Source organism: Morchella importuna (assembly GCF_003444635.1).
Source record: "Morchella importuna strain M04M26 chromosome Unknown Morimp01GS024, whole genome shotgun sequence".
Classification (NCBI taxonomy): Eukaryota; Fungi; Ascomycota; class Pezizomycetes; order Pezizales; family Morchellaceae; genus Morchella; species Morchella importuna.
In genome coordinates, this window is record NW_025763421.1 from 543,891 (window position 1) to 566,012 (window position 22,122).

At 52.9% G+C, this 22,122-nt stretch overlaps 6 protein-coding genes across 6 annotated transcripts; 2 read left to right on the top strand and 4 right to left on the bottom strand.

Annotated features, from left to right (window-relative positions):
- Window positions 1-336: 336 nt before the first annotated feature.
- LAJ45_07577 (uncharacterized protein) lies at window positions 337-2,961 on the top strand (the record flags this gene model as incomplete). Its single annotated transcript, XM_046117133.1, has 5 exons — window positions 337-802; window positions 882-1,743; window positions 1,794-1,864; window positions 1,939-2,776; window positions 2,856-2,961. 5 exons carry the CDS (start codon window positions 337-339, stop codon window positions 2,959-2,961), a joined length of 2,343 nt encoding a protein of 780 aa, XP_045969778.1.
- A 2,115-nt stretch (window positions 2,962-5,076) lies between these two features.
- On the bottom strand, window positions 5,077-5,958 carry LAJ45_07578 (uncharacterized protein; the record flags this gene model as incomplete). Its single annotated transcript, XM_046117134.1, has 2 exons — window positions 5,077-5,588; window positions 5,667-5,958. 2 exons carry the CDS (start codon window positions 5,956-5,958, stop codon window positions 5,077-5,079), a joined length of 804 nt encoding a protein of 267 aa, XP_045969779.1.
- Window positions 5,959-7,761: 1,803 nt separating this feature from the next.
- LAJ45_07579 (uncharacterized protein) lies at window positions 7,762-12,401 on the bottom strand (the record flags this gene model as incomplete). Its single annotated transcript, XM_046117135.1, has 3 exons — window positions 7,762-8,194; window positions 8,265-8,503; window positions 8,589-12,401. 3 exons carry the CDS (start codon window positions 12,399-12,401, stop codon window positions 7,762-7,764), a joined length of 4,485 nt encoding a protein of 1,494 aa, XP_045969780.1.
- Window positions 12,402-13,090: 689 nt separating this feature from the next.
- On the bottom strand, window positions 13,091-14,986 carry LAJ45_07580 (uncharacterized protein; the record flags this gene model as incomplete). The annotated part of the gene is made up of 2 exons (XM_046117136.1): window positions 13,091-14,824; window positions 14,972-14,986. 2 exons carry the CDS (start codon window positions 14,984-14,986, stop codon window positions 13,091-13,093), a joined length of 1,749 nt encoding a protein of 582 aa, XP_045969781.1.
- Window positions 14,987-17,927: 2,941 nt separating this feature from the next.
- Window positions 17,928-18,978, bottom strand: LAJ45_07581 (uncharacterized protein; the record flags this gene model as incomplete). The annotated part of the gene is made up of 2 exons (XM_046117137.1): window positions 17,928-18,307; window positions 18,375-18,978. The coding sequence occupies 2 exons, from the start codon at window positions 18,976-18,978 to the stop codon at window positions 17,928-17,930; spliced, it is 984 nt and encodes a 327-aa protein (XP_045969782.1).
- Window positions 18,979-20,647: 1,669 nt separating this feature from the next.
- On the top strand, window positions 20,648-21,979 carry LAJ45_07582 (uncharacterized protein; the record flags this gene model as incomplete). The annotated part of the gene is made up of 3 exons (XM_046117138.1): window positions 20,648-20,743; window positions 20,805-20,907; window positions 20,988-21,979. The coding sequence occupies 3 exons, from the start codon at window positions 20,648-20,650 to the stop codon at window positions 21,977-21,979; spliced, it is 1,191 nt and encodes a 396-aa protein (XP_045969783.1).
- Window positions 21,980-22,122: the final 143 nt, after the last annotated feature.

The following is a 22,122-nucleotide window of genomic DNA, read 5'->3' on the forward strand; positions in this document are numbered from 1 at the left end:
TCTGTCTGTCTGTCTCTCTCCGCCCACAGGGACAGCACCGTGGGACTCGCCCCAAACAATCAGATCCCCCTCTCCTAATTCGCAGAGAAGGAAGAAGAAGAGGAAGAAGAAGAAGAAGCAGCAGCTCATCCCTAGATAGACAGCCTGCAATATCTAGTTACCTAGGTAACTCACCGAGCTAGCCGCCGAGTCCAACTGTCGGTGGAGATAACAACCAACCAGACCAAAGAGAGCTAACCCGACCACCCACTAGCTAGCTAGCCCGACACCACCACCACCACCACCACCACCACATCCCCGCACCACAACCCCCCATCACCACCCAAACCACAACCAATGTCCATCTTTGACGACTCCCCTCCCCCCGCTGCGCGCTCGCGCTCCTCCCTCTTCGACGACGACTTCACGACCGCGACGCCAGGCTCAGGCTCGCTCTTTGACGACTCTGGGCCTGATCCGTGGGCCACGGGACTGCCGGTGCCGCGCCGTGGGGCCGACAGCGACATCACAAAGACGTTGCTGACGCCTGACAATGCGAGTATCCCTGAGGAGTATGTAGACTACTACGACGCATTGCTGGCACAGTATGCGGCGCCGGGTGGTATCTCCATGGAGGGCGTGGGGAAGATACTGCTTGAGGCCGGGATTGACTCTACGGCGAGGGAGAGGATTTGGGGGGTCATCATGAGGGGCGGGAAGGAGAGTGTAGGTAGGGATGAGGTCAATGTGCTTCTAGCTATGATCGGGCTGGCACAGGAGGGCGACGAGATCAGTATTGATGGGGTCGACTACCGGAGGAGAAGTGAGTTTGCTAACCCCCCCCCTCCCCTTTTTTTCCCCCCCGCTCACTCGCCATTGGACGGCGCTAACTGTAGAGCTAGATCTTCCAATCCCAAGATTTACTACGATCGTAGCTCGACAGCATCATCGCGAGTCAGGTGTCGAGACCCCTACAACGTCTCTTGCATCTTCAACCCACAAGTCCGCCAATACCGCCCCGCACTCTGGCCACGACCAATCACAGGACCAGCCGACCTCACCAAGCTCCATAAAGCCACTTGTGGTCCACCGTCAGCAGTCAACACCCATTAGCACCTCTCCTATCCGTACACGCACCTCGAAGTTTGTTGATGAGGTTGAAGACCCCTGGGGTAGCGGCCCCGCAGTAGTACAAAGCCACACCGCGCCTCCCGTCATCGAGGCTCCCGTAAGCGTGCATCAAACCAGCCCGACTGCGGAGCGTACCAACTCCTTCAACTACCAGCCTCCCGCGTCTGCGCGCCCTGCAAGCACACATGTCCGCGGCGACTCGCAGGGCCGCGCCAGCTCCCTAGGCCGCAACGAACCGTACTCGTCGCCGACGCGCATACGCAACCAGATCGACGACTCGGAGCTCGAGCCCGACGACATCCACTCAGCGCTCCGAAACAACGGCGCGAACCGCACAAGCGCGTCGTCGGCGTGGGGAGTCTATGAAGGCGGCCCGCACGCAGAGACGGGTGGGTATAATCCGTCGCTGTTTTCGGAGCCGAGCGTGCCGGCGCGGCATGGGTCGTTTGGAGGCCTCGGCGGGACTACCATTCAGCCTGAGGCGAGGGTTCCGAGTAGGGGGCCAGAAGAGGTTGTCACAGTGTCGGTGCTGCCCGAGAAGGAGGGCATGTTTATGTTCCAGCATCGCAATTATCAGATTGCGAGTGCGAGACGGGGCAGCAGGGTTGTGAGAAGATATAGCGATTTTGTCTGGTATGTCTTTTTTATTCCTTGGTTATTACTAGATGATGCTAACTAGACAGGCTTCTGGAATGTCTGCATAAACGCTACCCCTTCCGCCAATTGCCTCTCCTACCACCCAAAAGACTAGCTGGTAAGACCCTCTCACTCCCTCGTGGCACAAGCCATTGTGCTATCAAAGCAGAAATAACGTCTGTTCGAACTCAGTTAACGGGCACTACCTCTCAGCCGACGCCGCCTTCGTCGAGCGCCGCCGCCGCGGCCTCTCCCGCTTTGCCAACGCCCTCGTGCGCCACCCCGTCCTCTCCCAGGAGCAACTCGTCATCATGTTCCTCACCGTGCCCACGGAGCTCACCGTCTGGCGGAAGCAAGCCACCATCTCCGTGCAAGAAGAATTCGCCGGCAAGCCTCTCCCCCCGGGCCTCGAGGACAGCCTCCCCGTGAACCTCGAACAGACATTCGACACTGTGCGCAGCGGCCTCCGCAAGTCCAGCGAGATCTACATCCAGCTCTGCAACCTCCTTGAGCGCCTCGAGAAGCGCAACGAGGGCATTGCCGCCGACTACCTCCGCTTCAGTCTCGCGCTCCGCTCCCTCACCGACTGCAGCGAGGCCACTTACGCCGTCGACACCAACGAGATCCCGCTCTTGAACAATGGGCTCCTCGCCGTCTCGCAGCACCTGTCAAACTGCCAGACGCTGCTCGAGGACGAGACAAAGGCGTGGGACGTCGGCATCTTGGAGGACCTCAAGCGCCAGCGTGATTGCTTGGTGAGCATGAGAGAGCTGTTTGACCGCAAGGAGCGCCTGGCCGTCGATAATGTGCCGCAGCTGGAGAGACGCATCAAGGCGAGTCAGGCGAAGCTGGAGGTGCTGAGGAACAAGCCGGAGGGCACGGTGAAGCCCGGTGAGAGGGAGAGGGTCGAGGAGAGTATTGTGAGGGATAAGGCGAGCATCGTGGAGATGGTCAATAGGAGGGTGTTTGTGAAGGAGTGTGTCAGGGATGAGCTGATCCATTTCCAGAGCAGCCAGTATCATGTTTCGAGGTATGTTTATGTAGTTCCTTTCTTTGAGTGGGGGGGGGGGGGTGAATGGAATGGATAACTAACGGGGACGGTGGGATAGGTTGTACCAGGATTGGAGTCAGGAGAGAGTCAAGTATACGGAGCTGCAGGCGGATAATTGGAGGGCACTCTGTAACGAAGTTGAAGAAATGCCATTAGGCGAGTAGAGTGGTAGACCAATTACTGGGGGGGGGGTTTTTTTATCGTTAGCCATCCTCCTCCTCCTCCTCCTCCTCCTCCTCCTCCTCCTCCTCCAACCTTCTATTCTTGTTCTTGTTTTGGGATAATTCATTTATCCGCCTTTTTTTTGTGCGTATTTTTCCTTTTGTGCGTGTTACGTGTTTGTCATGCTTTGTACTCGAGATGATGATGTGACCTGGGTGGGATTCTGCGTTTTTTTTTTCTCTCTCTCGTTGTTGTTTGTCACGATGTTATGAACATTCTAGCCTGTCTATTGTTTTTTCTTGTTGTTTTTATGTTTTTTTGAGCGCTTGAGATCGAAGCCGGGAGCTGGATTGACGATCGAGAATAGGGGCGGGCGGGCGGTGGTGCAGTACGAAGAGTGATAATTTGAGTATACATCTGTAGTCTTTTTTTCCCTCCATCCATCTACTTATCTGTATATGTCCGTGTGTGTGTGTGTGTGTGTGTGTGTGTGTGTGTGTGGGTGATAACTTGTATGGGTGGACCTCTATATACATGTAGTTATAGTTATACTCCAAGTACATTAGTAGACACCTTCGATCACGGGGGTGTGGTCAATTCTAAGATTCTACTCTAGTTAGATATACAGAAACTAGGAAAAGCAGCTACAAGTACTAGGTACATGTAGTCGATCGGCCTCTCTCTGTGTATCATTTATCACCGGGATGCTACTTTTTGTTACCTTTTATTTTTATTTTTTTTTACGAAAAAAAAAAAAAAAAGAAAGAACCTACATGTATCTATATACACCTTCGTCCCAGGCACCTGTTTGAGAGATTGCAACACGCAGGCCCCTTGGAGATGGACTTCGGTCTCATGGGGCAGATACACAATTCATTGGATCACCGAGGAGACGGACAGGCTTAAGTCCAATAGAAAAGATTAACGGGCATATATCCACCCCACGTACACTTTGGAAAAACCAACAACCCGTGGCCGCGGGGTCGGCCGTTACTGGTGTGGTGTGTATTGAAGCACGACTGTGCTGACTGAAAAAGGAGGACCTCCCCCCCCCAAAAAAAAACCCCCAAGCATGGATGGTTACTAAACACTTGATTGATACCCATACCCATACCCATACCCATACCCAGATAATTCCAAAGCACAACTCGCAGCCACGGTGTAGGGCCACACCAACCACAAATGCAAAGCACAATCAAGAAATAAAACAAAAACAAAAACAAAAAATAAAAAATAAAAAACCTGGTGGCCCAGGATAAGTTTTTATAAGCCATTTGGTCTTATATATAACTCCTCCTTCCCAGGAAGTGAGTCGAACCTGGGCGGGGGCCACCCGGTTAAACTACCTCGGGAGCCGTACCCCCCAATATTGCCATTGGGGGTCATTGGGAGGCGCGGAGTCTTTTTTTACTGCAACAACATTATGAGCCACAAAACCATTAATACCTTTGGCTGAAGCTGGGCTTGGCACACCCGCACACCCGCGCATCCACACCTTGAGCAAAGAGCTTTAATGGTAAGTATGGCACGGCCCTAGTAACCAAAGTGCCTACCCACCAGATCGAGTACTGGGCGCGTTATTGAAAAGACCGCGGCGGGCGTGGGGGGGCGGGTGCAATGTGCGTCATAGTCTATCACTCGTACTTGGCGCGGCTGGATATCTGCGTTTTGTCGTCTGTGGGCTACTAAACTCACCGGGCATACAAGGGCAGCGCCGCCAACCCAAGACTTCAAAATATGGACTCGATTGAACTTCAGCTGTAGATTTCGGGGTGGCTGGTGGGCGCAGTGATGGATAGCGGGGTGGATTGTGCGTCGAGTGATATTTTGCGATTGGGGTTAATGTTCTGGGAAGGTGGTCGTCTTTACGTTGCAATTGGTTCTAGCTGAGAGCTGGTGTTTAAGGAGAAAAAAGTATTCGGGATTGAAGCTATGAATGGAGAGTATATACTTTTGAGATTGGAGAAATGATAATAAGACCTATGAATATAAGTCTTTAAAATTACGTCTTTAGACCTATGAATTATAACCTAATTTCTAGAGATTACACTTTATATCATCACAGTTACAAGCATCCAAACAAGAAAATAACCCATCGATATCCAACCCAGCACCCCCTACAACCACCTCCCCCATCTCCCCCTCACCCTCGCCGACACCCCCATCACCCACTCCACAACCAGCACCCACCGCTCCACCTCCCACCCCCCCCACCTCAACCCCACCGCCCCCTCCCTCTCCACCAGCGGCCCCACCTCCCCCACCAGCGCGCGGCACACATGGCACGGAAACGTACTGCTCAGCGGGCCCTGCGTCGCACAGATGCGCTTGACACACGTCCTGCACGCGCCATGCGTGCACCCGCTGTACGCGAGCGTGATCTGGCGGCACAGGCAGATGCCGCACTGCATGTGCTCGGGCACGGCGGCGTCTTCGGGCTCAGACTCGGACTCGGAGAGCGGCGTGGGGGGCGGCGGGAGGGGGGCGCGGGTGCGGCGGTGGGGTGGGGGGACGTATTCGGGGGGGTCGATGGCGGCGAAGGGGGTGAGTGGTGGTGGTGGGCGTGGGGGGCGGGCGGTGGGGGCGTGGATGAAGAAGAGGCCTTGCGCGGGGAGCGGGTCCGTGTGCGCTGTGGGTTGGTTGGTTCGTTAGTCAGTGGGTGGTTTCAAAATGTAGAGAGAGTGAAATTATATTAGGGGAACCATACGTTCACCAAACCCCGGGATCCCCAACTCCCTGGCAATACCCTCGTTCGTCGCATAATGGTTCACATACTCCTCCTCCTCCTCCTCCTGCTGCTGCTCCTCCCCAATATCCTCCAACCGGCGGCCATATCCATAAAATTCCGCCATCCCAGGCACTGCTACGGTGTTGGGTGCATCCGGCATCGGATCATCGCTCAGCTCGACAATCTCATAGATCTCCTCTTCCTCCGCCTCGATACGGGCACGGGTAGCGGCGAGGATTGCCTCGATCTCGGCGTCGTAGTAGTTGGACATGGATATTGATCGTGTGGGTGTTGTTGTTTTGGCCTTTTGATTGGTTTGGGGTTGTATGTTGTGGGTTGTGGGTTCGCCGGGGCTTTTGTGTAATTATGTATGTGGGTTACTTGAGTACGTGAGTCAGTCAGTCAGTCAGTCAGTCAATGTACGGTCTATGTCTGTGTCTGTGTAAGAGTGTAGAACGGTAGCAGTAGCAGTAGCAGTAAATATCCCGAGCACCCCAACTGCCTGCGGTTGGGTATTGGTTTATAAAGCCCTGCCCCCGCAAGGTTTCATATACCCATTGAATTACTTACATACTCCTATGCACCTCGTCTATAGTCACCATCTGCCATCATCTTCCTTCTATTTGATCACTTCACCCCATCCCTACATACTTACTTATGTACCCACGTGCGCCCCACCCCAATTGATCCGCATGTATCTCGTGTAGTCGTTCTTCGTGACACCACTCGAGACGGCTCGAGGCTGAGCCCTAGTCTTGTCTTGTCTTGTCTCGAGGGTGCTCGTCTCGTCTCGTCTTGTCTCTTAATGCCAGGCTGCAGGGGGAAAAGCCGAGTGAGCAGCTGTGAGCCAAGACCCCGACAAGATCATTTGGCTGTCCAAATTCTATGTACTTCCCCGATATATAAACATTGTAGGCTGTCTCTCGCTTGTGCGGAACGTGAACGTAACGATAGATGTACTGATGACGGACAACCCCCCCCAGGAGCGACGGACTTTGCCCAAGGTGTGGTGGATGTGCGGGTGCCATTAACCCCAGCGCCAAAAAGTCAAAGGGTTTGGCTCATTACACTGCTGCAGTAAAGGACTCCGCACCTCCCGATGTGGGGTGCGGTTCCCAAGGTAGTTTAACTCACTTCCTGGGCAGGAAAAGTTATACAAGACCCAATGGCTTAAAAAACTTATCCTGGGCCACCAGGTTTTTTTTTTTTGGGGGGGGGGGCGTTTTTTTAATTCTATTTTTTTTTATTTCTCGACTGTGGTTTGCACTAGTATGTACATGTAGTTAGTTCCTGGCCCACAATATTATCGCGGCCGCGAGTTGTACTTTGGATTATATGGCTATAAGTATAAGTATGGGTATGTACATGTATATAAGCTAACAAACCGGTACCACACACAGCATGACCACCACCCCCCCTCCCCAGCTCTCAGTCACTCACTCACCCACCCACTCCAACTCCCACCCGCACCCGCACCCACCAAGCCCTGCAAGTCCCAAGTATCAAAAACACCCCATCCAAAACCTCTCCCTTCTAAAAACTAAAACGCCATATATTACCCCCCGCCACCCCCGGGCCCATCCACCCACGCAGCCACTAAGTAGCCCTCTCTAACTACATTTTAGCTTCTAAGATTCGTCTGTATATAAGTACTACTAACTACTACTACTACTATAGCTAGCTACTGTACTGTACTGTATGGTATGGTATGGTATGGTATAGCAAGTGAAAAAGTCTACTCGATCGATCGTGATTATCGTAACTGTATGTGGTACATGAATGATGATGAGATGTGATGTGATGCAGTGTGTGGGAAGGTAGGTAGGTAGGTAGGTAGGTTACAGATGTATGTGTAGGGTGGGCGGGGCGGGCGGGGAGGCTTCTAGCTAGATACACATAGTATACAGTCCGCCGCAATTATCCCTCCCCCCCCCCCCCCCCCTCTCGTCCCAAACCACAAGTAAAAGGACAGTAAGAAAAGAAGAGAAAAGAAAAGAAAAGAAAAGAAAAACCCATTATCAAAACAACAAGGAAAGATTACGAAAAAAAAAAACGGACAAAACGCCCCACCCACTTAGTCTAACTCCTCCTCCTCCAAGTCATACACCCCATCCACATCCACATCCCCCTCCTCCCCCTCCCCCTCCTCCGCACCCCACCCCACCCCCCCACTCCCCACCACCATCCCCACCTCCACCCCCGCCACCCCCAGCCACCTATCCCTCCTCCTCCGATCCCCGCCCTCCCCCGCATTCCTCGCCGTCCTCGTCACCCTCCCTCCCCCCCCACCACCGCCAGCAGACAGCAGCCCACTCGCCCGAACCCGCATCTCCGCCTGCCGCGCATCATGCCTCACAATCCCACGCACATACGGCGCCACATCCAGCACCAGCACGCCCGGCGCCCTATTCACCGCCGAATGCACGATCGCGGGGCTATTCGCAAAGATCGTCGATGCGTACGTGAGCGGCCGGAAGGTCTCGGCCAGGTAGTGGGGTGACAGCGGTCTGTTTTACTATTAGCCATCCAATCCGATCCATACATTCCAAGTTCAGAAGGGGGGGGGGGGGGGGTTACTGTAGCGCCTGTCTATTCCGCCCCCGCTGCGTGACGAGCTGCACGAGCTGGCTGTCGCCGAGCGCGGTGTACCTGGCCCCATAGAGGTGTCGCTTCGCGAGGTAGCGCACGGCGGTGGCCATGTCGGTGTCGACGGTGTAGATGCGGTCGAGCGGGGCTTCGCGCAGCGTTGGGTGGCCCTGGAGATCGTCTGTGCGGGCCTTCGCGCTGGGCGGGGGCTGGGTGCTGTCCATGAATAGCTGCAGGGTTGATCATTGACTGTCAGTAACCACCACCAACACCACAGCAGAAGAAATAGGGGGAGATATAATAGCTATAACTCACCTCATCAAAGCCCCTCATGGCAGCGCCCGCATACACATCCACGGCACTCAACGCCTCCGCATACTCCTCACAAGTCCGCAGCGCCCCCCCCACATCCATCCCCTCCCCCACAGCAGCAGCACACATCTCCCTCGCCAGCTCCTCCCCGCCATCCGCAGCACCGACATCCACGCCCCACATCTCCCACGCATTCCTCCACCTGCGCTGCTCCCCGCCCACCGCGCGATCAAACGCGCCCATGCCCTCCAAATACGTCCCCTCACTAACAACCCTCATGCGCTCTCCATTCGCCGCGACATCCACGCCCTCCGGCCACCGCATCACCATCCAGTCCAGCCCCCCCTTTCGGTCCCCCAGCCCCAGCCGGCACCAGAACTCCAGCTCCACAAGCGCAGCCCTCATATCGTCGCCCTTCGCCACGACGAGGCTGTGCACGCTCCCGCGCTCCAGCAGGTGGCCCTCGTTCGCACACACCAGCATGAGGTTGTCCACCAGGAGGTCTCTGGGCGGCGGGGTGAAGCGCAGCACGGCATGTAGAGAGAGACTGCTGATGGGGAGGAGGCTCTCGTCGTTGCAGGTGAACACGATGGGGCGCTTGCTCTGCGCCATGAGCGTCTGCACGCTCGACCAGAAGTTCTTGTCCTCGTCGAAGAGCACGTCGGCCTCCTCGATCAGGATCAACGACTGCTGCTGCTGCGCCGGTGCCTTTGTCCCCCCCGCCGCTGCCGCCTCCTCATCCAGCTTCTCCTTCTGCGCCGCCGTTTTTGGCTTGAAGAACGCCCCCGCCTCTGGCGCGGCGGCCTTGGCCTGGTGCACGAGATGCGTCCGACTCATCTCGCCTACCTGATCCACGATATCCTTCCCATTGCGCCTCATGCCCGGCGACACCTCAAACACCTCAAACCCGGCCTCCCTCGCAACCGCATACACGGCCGCCGTCTTCCCGCACCCACTCGGCCCACTGATAACCACCGCATTCACCAACCTCCCCAACTCCTTCGGGCCTCCAAACGGACACTCAATCCCCTTATCACCCGCCCTAATCGTCGACCTCTTCACGCCAAACACCCCACCCCCGCCGCCGCCGCTATTACTCTCCTCCGCGTCCGAGATCTCATTCATCTCATCCCGCTCCTCCTCACTATCAATGACGAAATCCGACAACTCCGCCTCCTTCCTCCTCCTCCGTTTCTTCGCCACCGCCCCACCCTTCACGCCCCTCGTCTTCCGCTTCACCGCCCTCGAACCCGCATGCGCCGCCGCCGCCGGCGCAACACTCTCCACCTTCAGCGCGCGCAGCCAGTCCCGCAGCACCTGCGTCTCCCTCCCCGTCTGCAACACCTCCGCCGCACACTCGGGCGCATACTTCACCTCCCAGCAGCTGGTCTCGCACTCACTCACGTCGAACGGCGTCAGCTCGCTCTGCAGCCGCCAGTACAGCTTCAGCAGCGCCGGATGCACCTTTCCCGCACCCATCCCCCCCTTCTCCCTCCCGTCATCCTGTGGCCGTGGCCGCGGCGCATTCGGGTGCGGCAGTCGACTGGCAACCCGCCCGCGCACAATGCTCTGCAGCTCGCTCCCCGTCATCACGATGCGCGCCGGGAGGCGCACATGCTCCGGCACGTCGTAGTAGCGGCGCGTGTAGTAGTCACGATCTGCGACCTCTCTGGCCACGCGCGGGACGCGCAGGGTGCGCGCGAGCTGGTGCAGGAGGTCTTCTGCGCCAGAGACGACGACGGCGCGCTCTTTGCGCTTGCGGTCGGCGGGCTGCAGATGTGCGTCTATGTCTATCCCGGGCGGCAGGAGGAGCGGGGTAGAGGGGAGGGCGCGGATGTGGTTGTTTGCGCGGGTGGGCCAGGGGGTGTCCCATGGGGCTGCGATCTTTGCGGTGGTGGCGAAGGCGCTGAGGGTTGTGGTGGTGGGGGCGCTGCGTGCGGGCTGGGGCTGGGAGGTAGCGGTAGTGACTTCTTCCTCGGCGTCGGATTGGGGTAGAGGAGGAGGGTCGGGGACTTTCTTGATCCCCCCAGGCTTGAAGAACGGGTGCACGCTCTTTCCCGTCTGCGAGCCTGCCACCTTCTTTGGTGCCTGCCGCACCGTGACTGTCGGCAGCGGCTCCTGCGCCGGCGCTGCTGCTGCAGTCTGGGGAGCAGAGATTGCTGGGGCAGACTGCGGCGGAGGTGGGGGTTCTTTCTTCTTCTTCCCCAGCAGGCTGAACGCGCTCTTTGGCCGCAGCTCTGGCGTCTTCACGGGGCCCAGGACAGGGCTGCTGATGACGAGCAGGCCCGTTGCGGTGTCGTATTTTGCGGATGTGCGTTTCGCTGTGTTTTCGGGCTGCGATGTCTCTGCCTGAGACTCCCCCTGTTGATGAGGAGGAGGAGGAGGGAGTGGCAATGGTAATGGCAGCTCTTTACCCTCCTCTTCCTGCGGCTGCGGCTGTTCATAGTCCAAAAGACAAAAGTCGCTATCAGGAACCGCGTCCATCGCGCTCTCCGCCGCCAGGATCGGGCTGCTCTTGATACTCAGGATGCCCGTTCCCGGATCATACCTCGCCGTGGTCCTCTTCCTGCGCCCCAGTCCCCTCAGCGCCCTCCCCTCTCCCCCCTCTTTCCCTTCCGCTTCGCAATCACTCCCCGCCGCCAAATCCAACACATCAACCGGCCCCAGCGCCGGACTCGACGGTAGCAGACCAGGACTACTCCGTATCGTCAGCATCCCCGTCTCCGAGTCCCACGACACCGGTATCCTCTTCCGCGCCCCCACTGCCGCCGCCTCCGGAACACCCAGGGGCAGCATGGGCTCATCTTCTTCCTCCTCCCCTTCCCTATCCTCTGCGTCTTCCTGTTCCGCCATTGATACTTTCCCCGCGTTGCTGCTCCGCTTTCCCATCAGCACGCCAAACGCATCCGCCTTCCTTGGCGACACTGCCAACGCCCCCATCTGTGCCACTACCGCCGGCGACGACGGCGGTGCCACCTCTCTGACATTGTCGTCGACCGGCGTCTTGCGCCGGCGCTTACGGCGGCTACGGCCGACGAGATCTACTTCGTCCATGTCGACGTCGACGTCCATGTCATCGCCACTACCACTACCGCCGCCGCAGTCCATCGCCGGCGGCGACGACGTAGGCGTTAGGAATGGCGTCTCTGCCATTGCACCCCCCTCTTCCTTCTTCTTCTCCGTGTCTTTCGACTTGTCCTTGTCCTTTTGCAGTGGCTTCACCGCCTTCTTCCTCGGCACCAGCGCCCTGCGCGCGCGCGGTTTAGCGGCAGAGAAGTCGCCGTCCGGATCGTCTTTGGGGCGGCGTTTGGGCCTTGCAGTTGCAGGTTGCTTTTTCTTCTTTGCGGCGGTGGTAGTGGTGGAGGTAGAGTTGGAGTTAGAGGCAGAGGTGGAGGTGGCGTCGTTGTCGGAGAGGGAGGAGGACGTGGGCGTGGTGGAGCGCGGGGGGGCGGCGGCGCGGGATTTGGATTTACGTGTGGGTTGTGGTGGTGGTGGGGGGGGTTGTGCTTTTTGGTAGAGTTCTTTGCCTGTAGGTACATACAATGTCAGTGTCAGCGTCAGTGTCAGTTCCCCTGCTTCTCCTTCTTGCCCTTCTTCTCCACCACCCCAAACCGCCGCAAAACCAACACCAAAGAGGGCGGTAGGAAAGGGGGAAGGATAAATACGTTTCTTAAGATCAAAAAGCGGAAACACCGTCGTCGCCGGCGGTGGTGGCACTGGTACTTGTGCAGCACCCCCGTCGACCACACCCTCGCCCGCCGCGCTGGTATCGCCACCTGCACCCCCGGCGCCGTTCTCGCCCTCCCGTGAAGCCATTGATCGAATTATCCCCCTGCCTTGTGTTCAGGTCATCAGCGGAGGTCTAGAGGTGTTCCGTGTAGTGTTCGTAGTGTTCGTTGTAGCTGTAGAGGTGTTCGTAGAGGTGTTCAAGTAGAGGTTGTAGACAGTGAGTTGTATCTCGGTAGAGTGAGTGAGCTGTCTCAAAAACCCCGTCCTTGTATCTTTGAGTTTTGCCTCACGATGTTCTTGTGGAGACGCGTCCGTGGATATGTGAACAGAATTCGTGTCGCAGGTACAAGGTGCGAAGTAGCGAAAAGACAGAAGCACTCTACGCGCGTGTGTGGGTGGCGGTGCGGTGCAGCGGGTGGCTGGTGGCTGGTGGCTGGTGGCTGGTGGTGAGCCACAGTGATGCGGGTCTGACGGGGATTGTTGTGGAGAGGAGGAGCGACGGGTTGGGTTTTTGGGGGGGGAGGCAAGTCTCGTTCTGCTTTCGGTGGATTTGGGCCGTTATCGAGGTCTGAAGCTGGGGGTTGGGCATGATAGGATGTCGGTTCACAGACGGTCACTCGGGTGTTGTGTCACCACGGTCAATGATCGGGTTGCAACATTCGAGCACATACAATCTCTATTCACAAACAACAAACAATTTTTATTTACCCTAACAATGCAGGCCTCTAATCTAAAAACGAAAAAAGAAGATGAAAAAAAAAAAAAAAAGAATACTCTCAATACGGCGCCCAACCCACTCTCCTGGCGCCCCTCCTCCCTCCCAACGCAATCTGCCTCTCAATCCTCTTCGCATACTTCTGCGACCTTCTCGCCATCCACGGCCTTACCGAGACCCACTCCGTCTCCTGTCCCTCCGCCACGGGCACATATCTTCCGGCAACCATCGCCTCCGAAAACTCTCCCAACTCATTGTCCGCCGTCAACTGTGTGACGCGGGCCCTACACATCGGGCACAGCAAGTACGTCGCCAGCGGATTGAGGTCCCGCTCAACGATACTCATGCCCACCTGAGTCCGCCATATCTCCATCACGCAGCGCGTGCACGCCGAGTGCGGCTCGCCGCCAACCCTGTCGTGGCAGTTGAACTGCACGTTCGCGCGCCTATCCAAGCATGTGCTGCAGTGATCGCCCTCAGGCACCTCGGGGGCGTCGTGCTCCTCATTGTCGTCGCCGGCGTCTGTGAAATCATCGCCCTCGAACATCTCTAGGGGTGCAAGGTGGTGGTGGTTGGGACGGGCGTCGCGTAGACGATTGTTGGCGTTTGTGATGGAGAGCCAGCGCGCCATGTGGGGTTCTATGCGGGCGCGGAGGAGCGTTGAAAGGGTCTCGTCGTGGATGCGGGTCCATTCTTGGGGGAGGCCGAGGTTGACCACTGGGGGAAGAACGTTGTATTCTTGCAGGCGGCGGCGGTCTGGTGGCGGGGCTCCACCTGCTGGCGCTCTAACTGCTGGCGCTCTAACTGCTGGCGCTACAACTGCTGGCGCTACAACTGCTGGGTGGGCAGGAGCAGGAGCAGGAGCATGAACAGGAGCATGAACAGGAGCAACAGGAGGACGAGCAGGGGGGTCATAGATATAATGAGCCTCCTGCATCAGATCATTTTCGTAATAAGGGATCCCCGGCGGTTCGCCATAGTCCTCGCGCGGAAACATCCCCTCACCAAAATTGCGACGCTCCATGAGCACGTTGTGTCCCACCTGTTGGAGCGGGCCCCTGTACGGAGGGTAAAGAGGATCATCGCCCCGGGGAGCAGGGCGGCCAGCGAAGAAAACAGGTGCGCCCGGTCGAAGATAGTCGAGAGGAGGAATGTAGTCGGCAGGTGCAAAGTCGAAAAGTCGTGGAGGGCGGCGGCGAACAGCATAGGCTCGGATTGGACTCCTAGGAACTGGAGCAGGGACCCGTGCAGCGACTGGTGCAGCGGCTCGTGGAGCGACTGGAGCAGCCACTCGTGCAGCGGCTGGTGCAGCAACTGGAGCAACGACTGGGGCAACAATCGCGGCAGCTGGAGCAACATCAGCTGGAGCAACATCAGCTGGAGCAACATCAGCTGGAGCAACATCAGCTGGAGCAACATCAGCTGGAGCAACATCAGCAATCCTCGCACGCGGAGAATCTAAGAGAAAATGTTCGGACATAATCGAGGCCTCGCGATTGTCATTGCGTAAAAGAGGAGGTGGGGCAGATCTTGGGAGATTCGCATTGCGTAAAAGAGGTGGTGGGGCAAGCCTTGGGATATCTTCCTGCTCGTCGTCATCGTCTTCAATGACTACAGGGTTTTCGACTCTACCATAGTTATTACGGCGACCACGACGCTGTTGTTCGCGGTCGGCGATCCAGTCGTTGGAGGTGCGGGCGGAATTAGGGATATTGTTGACCCGGCGGGCGGAACGAGCAGCGTTTGAATTTTGTCTGCGGGCCGCTCTGGGTTGGGCCTGGTTTTGGGCTTGGTTCTGTGGGTTGGGAGTATTAGTGAGTGTTTCTTATATATATGTGCACGCAATGATATAGACGCCACTGGGTATCTGCCTCTGTTCTTTATATACGTGCAGTTTTATAGATGACGGAGAGAGAAAACAGCTAGAAACACATGTACGTACCCTGCCATGATTCATTTCCCGGGCTGCAGAAGACTCTCTGTTTACCCTGTGGAGGATAGCCCTGAGCCTTTCGTTCCTCTGCTGCTCTTGCTGCAGAGTGCGGCTCTGGCTTTGACTTTTGCTTCGATTCTAGTTTTGGGGGCTAGAGTTAGTAAAACATTCTCCAAGTAATCGTTCCTTCAAATTCGGTTTTAAGACGAGCTCCCACACGATACAAGCCAGACGTAGCTCAATTACATGATGCAACAGAAAGATTTTTTAAAAGAATAAAATAAGAAAAAATTAGAAAAATTGAAAAAAAAACCGAAAGAAAAAAAAACAGGATAAGAAAAATATAAATAAAATAAAAAAATAGAAAAAATAAAAAAAACAAAAAAAACAGAGAATAAAATAAAGCGAAGATAGGTTTAGGTTTATACATACATTCGCACCAGCCCTATTCTCGTTTCCTCTCTGGGCGCCTATCGGGGATCTAGACCTGAATCGGTTCCTAACATCTCTCGGAGATATAGACCTTTCACGTCTCCAATTGCTGTGGTTGCGACCATTGCGTTCATCGTTGTTTGTCATCTTCAATTGAGTTGACAATTTGGGGGTTAAAGACGTGAGATTGTGGGGGGAATTTAAAAGTTCGGAGGAGGGGGTATTAAAGAGGATGGTCGAGAGGATGGTCGAGAGGATGATCGAGAGGATAGTAGAGAGGATAGTAGAGAGGATGATAGAGAGGATGATAGAGAGGATGGTAGAGTAGAGAGGATTGTGGAGAGGATGGTAGAAGAAGATTGTTGGTATTGGTGTTGGTGGGAGAAAAGAAGTTTTGTGTTGATAGAAAAAGGTTGACGAACTATGGAAGAGAAAGAAGAGCGCTAGTGTCAGACACTCGAAGCACAAGAAAGAGAAGAAAAGAATTGATAACGGGCACCAAGAATTGGTGTCTGGATGTGATGGTGAAGATGAAGAGTGAGAAGGTGAGGAGTGAGAAGGCGAAGAGTGAGAGTGGAGAGAACGTCGCATGATGGAGGGGAAAAAAGAAGAAGAAAAAGAGAACGAGAAATTGCAGTACTGCAGCATTCGTCCAGATCTCGGCGTTGGCAGAGAGTCGTTGGAAGGGGGCTCTAATATTTCGACCAAATTGGGATTACTCACATAGAAATAGAATGGGCGGTTGCCACATGTATCATTGACACCTCAGATTTTGGCGCTAGTGCACTAATCCTCAACACATATCTTCCCGCACAGAATCCCCAACTGCATCATTATCGCTTTAAATCCAATATAGTCAAATCATCAATTACCGGCGCGGCGCGGCCCCAAATCAAAACCACGACCCACCCGACCAACCCGCACAAAATCCGAAACCAATCCAAGCCGAACCATACTCTCCGGGCTACTGATCATTTAAAGATAATTAGAAAGCTCCTCTGCACCACATATATTCTCAAGACTACCTGTAGCTTCTTCTTCCATATATAAACGTACCTTGAGCTAACTCGGTGTATGGTTGGAATCGATTAGAGAAATAAACTCCAAACTGCGCTAAATCGTACCCATAACCATTATTTGATTCAATTGCGAGATTGGAATCGAATCAACAAGCCGGCCCCCCGAACAACAAATTATGGAGCGCATTATATCCCAATTGAAGCACACCAGCTCTTCAATGATCATGATAGTAGTGTGGTTCACGAGAACAAACATCATTGTGTTTTTGTCTTGAGGACATGTCTTCGATGACATACAAGGTCGGTCTAAAGAGAAAGAAAGAAGAACAAGGAGTCTCGAGGACACTATGTGTTCTTGCCTTGGGGACCCCCGAGGATAACGATATTGGACGTCGCGGTCAGACAGGAACAGAGGTCAACCGGGACGAGACATCTCGAGGACACCCTCAAACCTCGCCTCGAGAGTCCTCGTGAACTACACTGGATGATAAGTGTGAGAAAATGCATAAAGTGCATAGAATACGAATGACACCTCCCAGGACTTATAAATTCTGGTGCTAGGTAGATGCTGCAGCCCGAGGCGTTTCCAGGTTGTTTGTGATCCAAATCTCATTATCTAGAGTCTATCTAGAGGCCTTGTTGCTCTTATGAAGGAAGATGAGAGTGATAAAGATTCATGGATTAAGCCGGTGCCGCAGTTTAATTTAATAAGGTCCCAAATTATATAACACATATGCTTCACCAGTACTTACAACTACGTAGCCACATCAATGTCTCTTAACACCTATCTGCTAATCTATATACCCTGTACCCCATAACGTTTGTTTGTTTGTTTCTTTTTTTTTTTTTCTTTCTTGATCCATGGGTCTTATTCGATGGTATTATAGTTACATTTGGTACTATGCTGTGAATATCATATATCTTCCAATTCGAAACATCCTCCTTAGTCTAGCTGCATACAAGTAGGAGTATATATAGGATTATTGTGTTTAAGTTTTATTTTTACAGAAGTAAGATGTAACTACAGTTTACCTAGACGTTGGAACTCGTACGAGTTGCAGAAAATTTATCCTACTCCATGACCATGTACGTAAGGACAGAATGCATTCCGAGATAATCATTTATTAACCAAAGAAAATGCATGTAGCATATCGGTCATTACGCGAGTGAGTAGTAGGTGCGCAATTTCTAGCCCGGAGGGTCATGGATGTTTTGTCGAGCTCACAATCCCACTCTCAAGTGTGGTATCAACGCCATTCGGGCTTTTGTTTTCACTAAGTCCTTAATCTAAAATAAAAGCCCTTGTTGCAATATCTATTATTAAAGTCTTTATAGCACTGCCCGAGTCCACCCACCATCTCTTTCCTCCCAATTCGCTTTCCACATTATTCCATGTGACGTTGTAATTATACACAGGCTCTAGCTAAGACCCCAACCCAAATAATTCCATAAAGTATTCGAGTATTCCCCAACCTCGAACATTCTCCCCAAGCAATTAATGATTATACGCATTATCAAACTGTACTATTCTCCTTCCTCTTCTGTTCGCGGATGGACAAAGGCAAGCCGGGCTGAGCAACAGCACCTGTTAATTCTTCTTCCTCGTCCAACCTTTCAAGAGAATCATGTGAATCCATGGCCAGTGTATTTTCGGCAATATCACTCTTGTTAAACCTATCTCGTAGGCCTGCAAACAAGGATTTAAGCCTTAGGCGAGTTCGTCCACGACTACTGCTCAATGCCTTACTGTGTCTGAGATGAAGATAGTCCTCAGAATAGGTTTTAGGGAGCTTGTAGTCCTGGGTCTTCGGAGACCGGGAATTATCGTGATCTCCAGCGCCATCCATCTGCCTGCTGTCATTGCGGATTTGTAGCGACAAATTCATGTGGGCCGCTATCAGTTATATGTATTCATATTAGCATATAATTCAGGGTTGGATCCTTGTTATTAAGATACTTACGTCGAAGAGGTTCCATGTCACGTAATTCGGCTTCTTCAGCACACCTCGGGCATCGACAAAAGAATCCGTACTCCCTCCCAAGAAATGCTCTTCTTGTGCTTACACTTTCCCACGCTACTACGTCTTCGTAGGCAATCGTCAACTCCTCGCCCTCACTAATATCTCTCAACGCAAAAAACTGACACTTGAGTCGGCCCGTTATGAGGTCGTTGCTATCGATCCTGTACATGTTTGGCACGCAGCTGTGGTTGACCCAAGTTGGCTTGACACTTAACATTTCCAGTTCTGTTGTCCAATCAAAAATCCCACCCTTCCGTTTTTTGACCAACATATCCGCTGTGTTTTTTCCAAGGAGTGTGTACTTCAGCTCCTCGTCGTATTTCTCACGAGTCAGGCTGGACCGACAGAAGTATAACAAGTCTATTCCATCGCCAGCATTGTCTCTATATTTGGGATCTAGATGGTTGACGATTGTCTCTGGGAATTCTGTGTAGATGAGATGCCCCATTTCGATCTCTCTGGTTGAAAACAGTCCTTCGCCGGTGTCATTCCACGGTGCATTTGCGTTGAGTCTTATCCAACAATCTTGTTCCAAAGAGGCCATTATTTCTTGTCCTTCTCCTTCTTCTACGTATACGTTAGCTGGTGTTCTGAAATAGGATGGGGTCAAATTCTGTGGGAGCGAGTAAACAGCAGATGGACAGAACCTACCCATTTTCGCAGGTTATAGAGACACTTGTGGTAAGTTAGCTGACTGATAGAGTAAGTGACTGATATCAAGATATGAGGATGAGTGACATAGTCCAGATTGGTCGAAGCTTACAGATGGCAGTCCCTTAAAAACACACAGAAATCTGAGGCTTGTAACGTTGTCTATGTGTACTTACGTGTTTAATAGCCACTAGCTGCCAACTTCCAATGACAGGACATGTGGATGAATTAAGGTTTTCAAGGAACGGCGCTGTTTGTATGACGTACTTAGTTTGAACTTTCCATAAGTGCACAGATACCGATACGTGTACATGTGTGGTGGGGCTGGAATTAAACTTTTTTTTCTTTTCGAATTTCACCTGGTTTGAAAGTAATTCTGGGGTAATTATCGCAATTTTGTACACCAGCTGTATTCTCGATGGAAGGTCGATAAAGATGTTCAAGGGTTTGTGATATATCAATAGCACTGGGCCCTTTCATGACGTAGTGACAGGCCTAACATATGATTCTCAAACGCTTCGTTCCATGTCGAAACGAGACGAGGCGAAAACAGACTCTGGTATATCATGAAAGCATTTACTGGTGCATGTCTCTCGGGCAACACACAATTCATGTCGAGAGATCTACAAGAACATGTAGTTCCAGGCGTCGACTGTATCATTGATTACTCAACGCCGTCAGCTTATACGCGTTTACCGATAATTACAAAGCCCAGTCTATAAATTAGCTGCAGTTATATATATTTGTAAGTTATCCTCATCACCAGTCCACAGGCATAGTGACACCCTACAGAGTTCATAACCTTCTGGTTGCATACAATTAATGAATCAAATCACCCTACAGAACTACTCAGGTCGAGTGAGAAGTTGTGCAAATAACCGCGGCTAACAACGCGTAAGTATCCGGACTATCAACCATCCGTTTTTTACACCAAAACAAGAATATTTAAACGGGAAACCACTCTATCTACATGACATAAATTTCGCTTCGTTGAATAAATACCGCGAGCGAGTTTCGCGTGGACCAAAAATCGGGAAGCGGGCTCCGAGCTACCGGGAACGTAAGCGGTCCAGGCACCCTGGTCCAGAATACACGTTGTCGACGCCCATCCAGAAGCGTTGTCGGAACGTTTTGGTTCCCTGGAGATCTATTCCCCCTGGTTCCGATCCTGATATGGTAAGGGTAAGCTGTGTACCTCGTCTCTCCCTAAATTTTTTGTTGCAGGGTGTTCTTCCAGAAGGATTCTTCTTCTACAGCCCCATCTCTCTCTCTCTCTCTCTCTCTCTCTCTCTCTCTCTCTCTTCTCATCCTCTCTCCCCTTCTCTGCTTTATTTCTTGCTTCCTTTCTGTAAATAAATCAATCATCACTCCGGTCTTGGGAACTTTCCTTCTACAGCTTCGTCATTGCAACCTCAGCCGCCTCCGTTGCCACTGCAAGTTCTCAAGCTCTCAAAGGGGTCACTACACATCGCGTGCTGTCACAATAACCACCTCCGAGACAGCCTTAAATCGCACGAGCTTCTACAACTCAATCCGGAACATAAAAAGAAGAATTGCGCAATATGGCGGTCAAGCGAAGGTCGTCGTTAGGGGAGGATATCAGGGTGGGCGATACGTCAGCTCCAGCTGTTTCTACGATGCCTACGACGAAAGATCAAGTACGAATATCCAACCCCCTAAGCCACGCGCAACAGCGACGCTAATCTTTTTACCTAACAGAGAGCCGCGTCAAAACAGCGAAGGAGAAAGCTGTCAATGTCAAAATCACGACCAGAAAACTGGTTCACCTGGTACAGGGAGCTATCCTACCGTAAAACATGGTGTACGTTCAACCTACTCTTCCCTTAATGGCCTAGATGCTTAGATTTGAGCTTCAAAGTGCTAACAAGTCCTTCTCGCTAGTGAATCCTCTCCTCGTAATGATTATCGCTCTAGCAGGTTATGCCGTTAACCCCACCCCCTCCAATCCCCTACACGCCTGTATATTCCTCTCGTACCGTACTGCTCCTGATCCAAGCTCCCACGCGCCAACCGAGTACCAATATGACAAGGGCCCTCGTGATTTGGCGTTTGTTCTCTTTTACACATTCCTCTTCAGCTTCACTCGTGAATTCTTGATGCTGCAGCTCCTCCGCCCAATTGCACTTTACAACAACATCACCAAGAAGGCCAAGGTATCCCGTTTTATGGAGCAGTCATATACGGCAATCTACTTTTCAGTGTTTGGTCCGTTTGGATTATACGTCATGTACCAAACTCCGATCTGGTACTTCAACAGCACTGCTTACTACGAAGCATACCCCCACCGCACCCACACCGCCGACTTCAAGGCCTATTATCTCCTCCAGGCTGCATATTGGCTCCAACAGTGCATTGTCCTCCTTCTTCAGCTTGAGAAACCTCGCAAGGATTTCAAAGAGCTTGTTGGACATCACATGGTCACTCTCAGCCTTATCGCCTTGAGCTACCGTTTCCACTTCACCTGGATTGGTCTTGCTGTCTTTGTTACCCACGACATTTCCGATTTCTTCCTTGCTACCTCGAAGACATTGAATTACCTCGATCATTGGTTTATCGGGCCCTACTTCGGTTTCTTCATCTTTGTTTGGATCTACATGCGCCATTACCTCAACCTGGGAATTCTGTGGAGTGTCTTGACCGAGTTTAAGAATGTTGGATCCTGGGAACTTAACTGGGAGACTGGGTCTTACAAGTCGGGCTTGGCTCAAAGCGTTGCGATTACTCTTCTTGGTAGTTTGCAAGCCGTTAATCTGTTCTGGTTGTGGTTGATTTTGAGGATTGCCAAGAGATATGTCCTTACCAGCGATGCCGTGGATGAGAGGAGCGAGGATGAGGATGAGAGCAGCAGTGAAGACGGCGAGAAGAAGAACTAAAGTGCTCGGTAACTTATTCTTCAATTCTTCTTTCTTATCGATTATCTTGCTTTATTTTATCGGATGAGAAATATCACGGATATGAGAACTCGAAGTGATTGCGGTCAGGAGGGTGGGCAAGGGGAGATTTAAGGCGTTTCAGA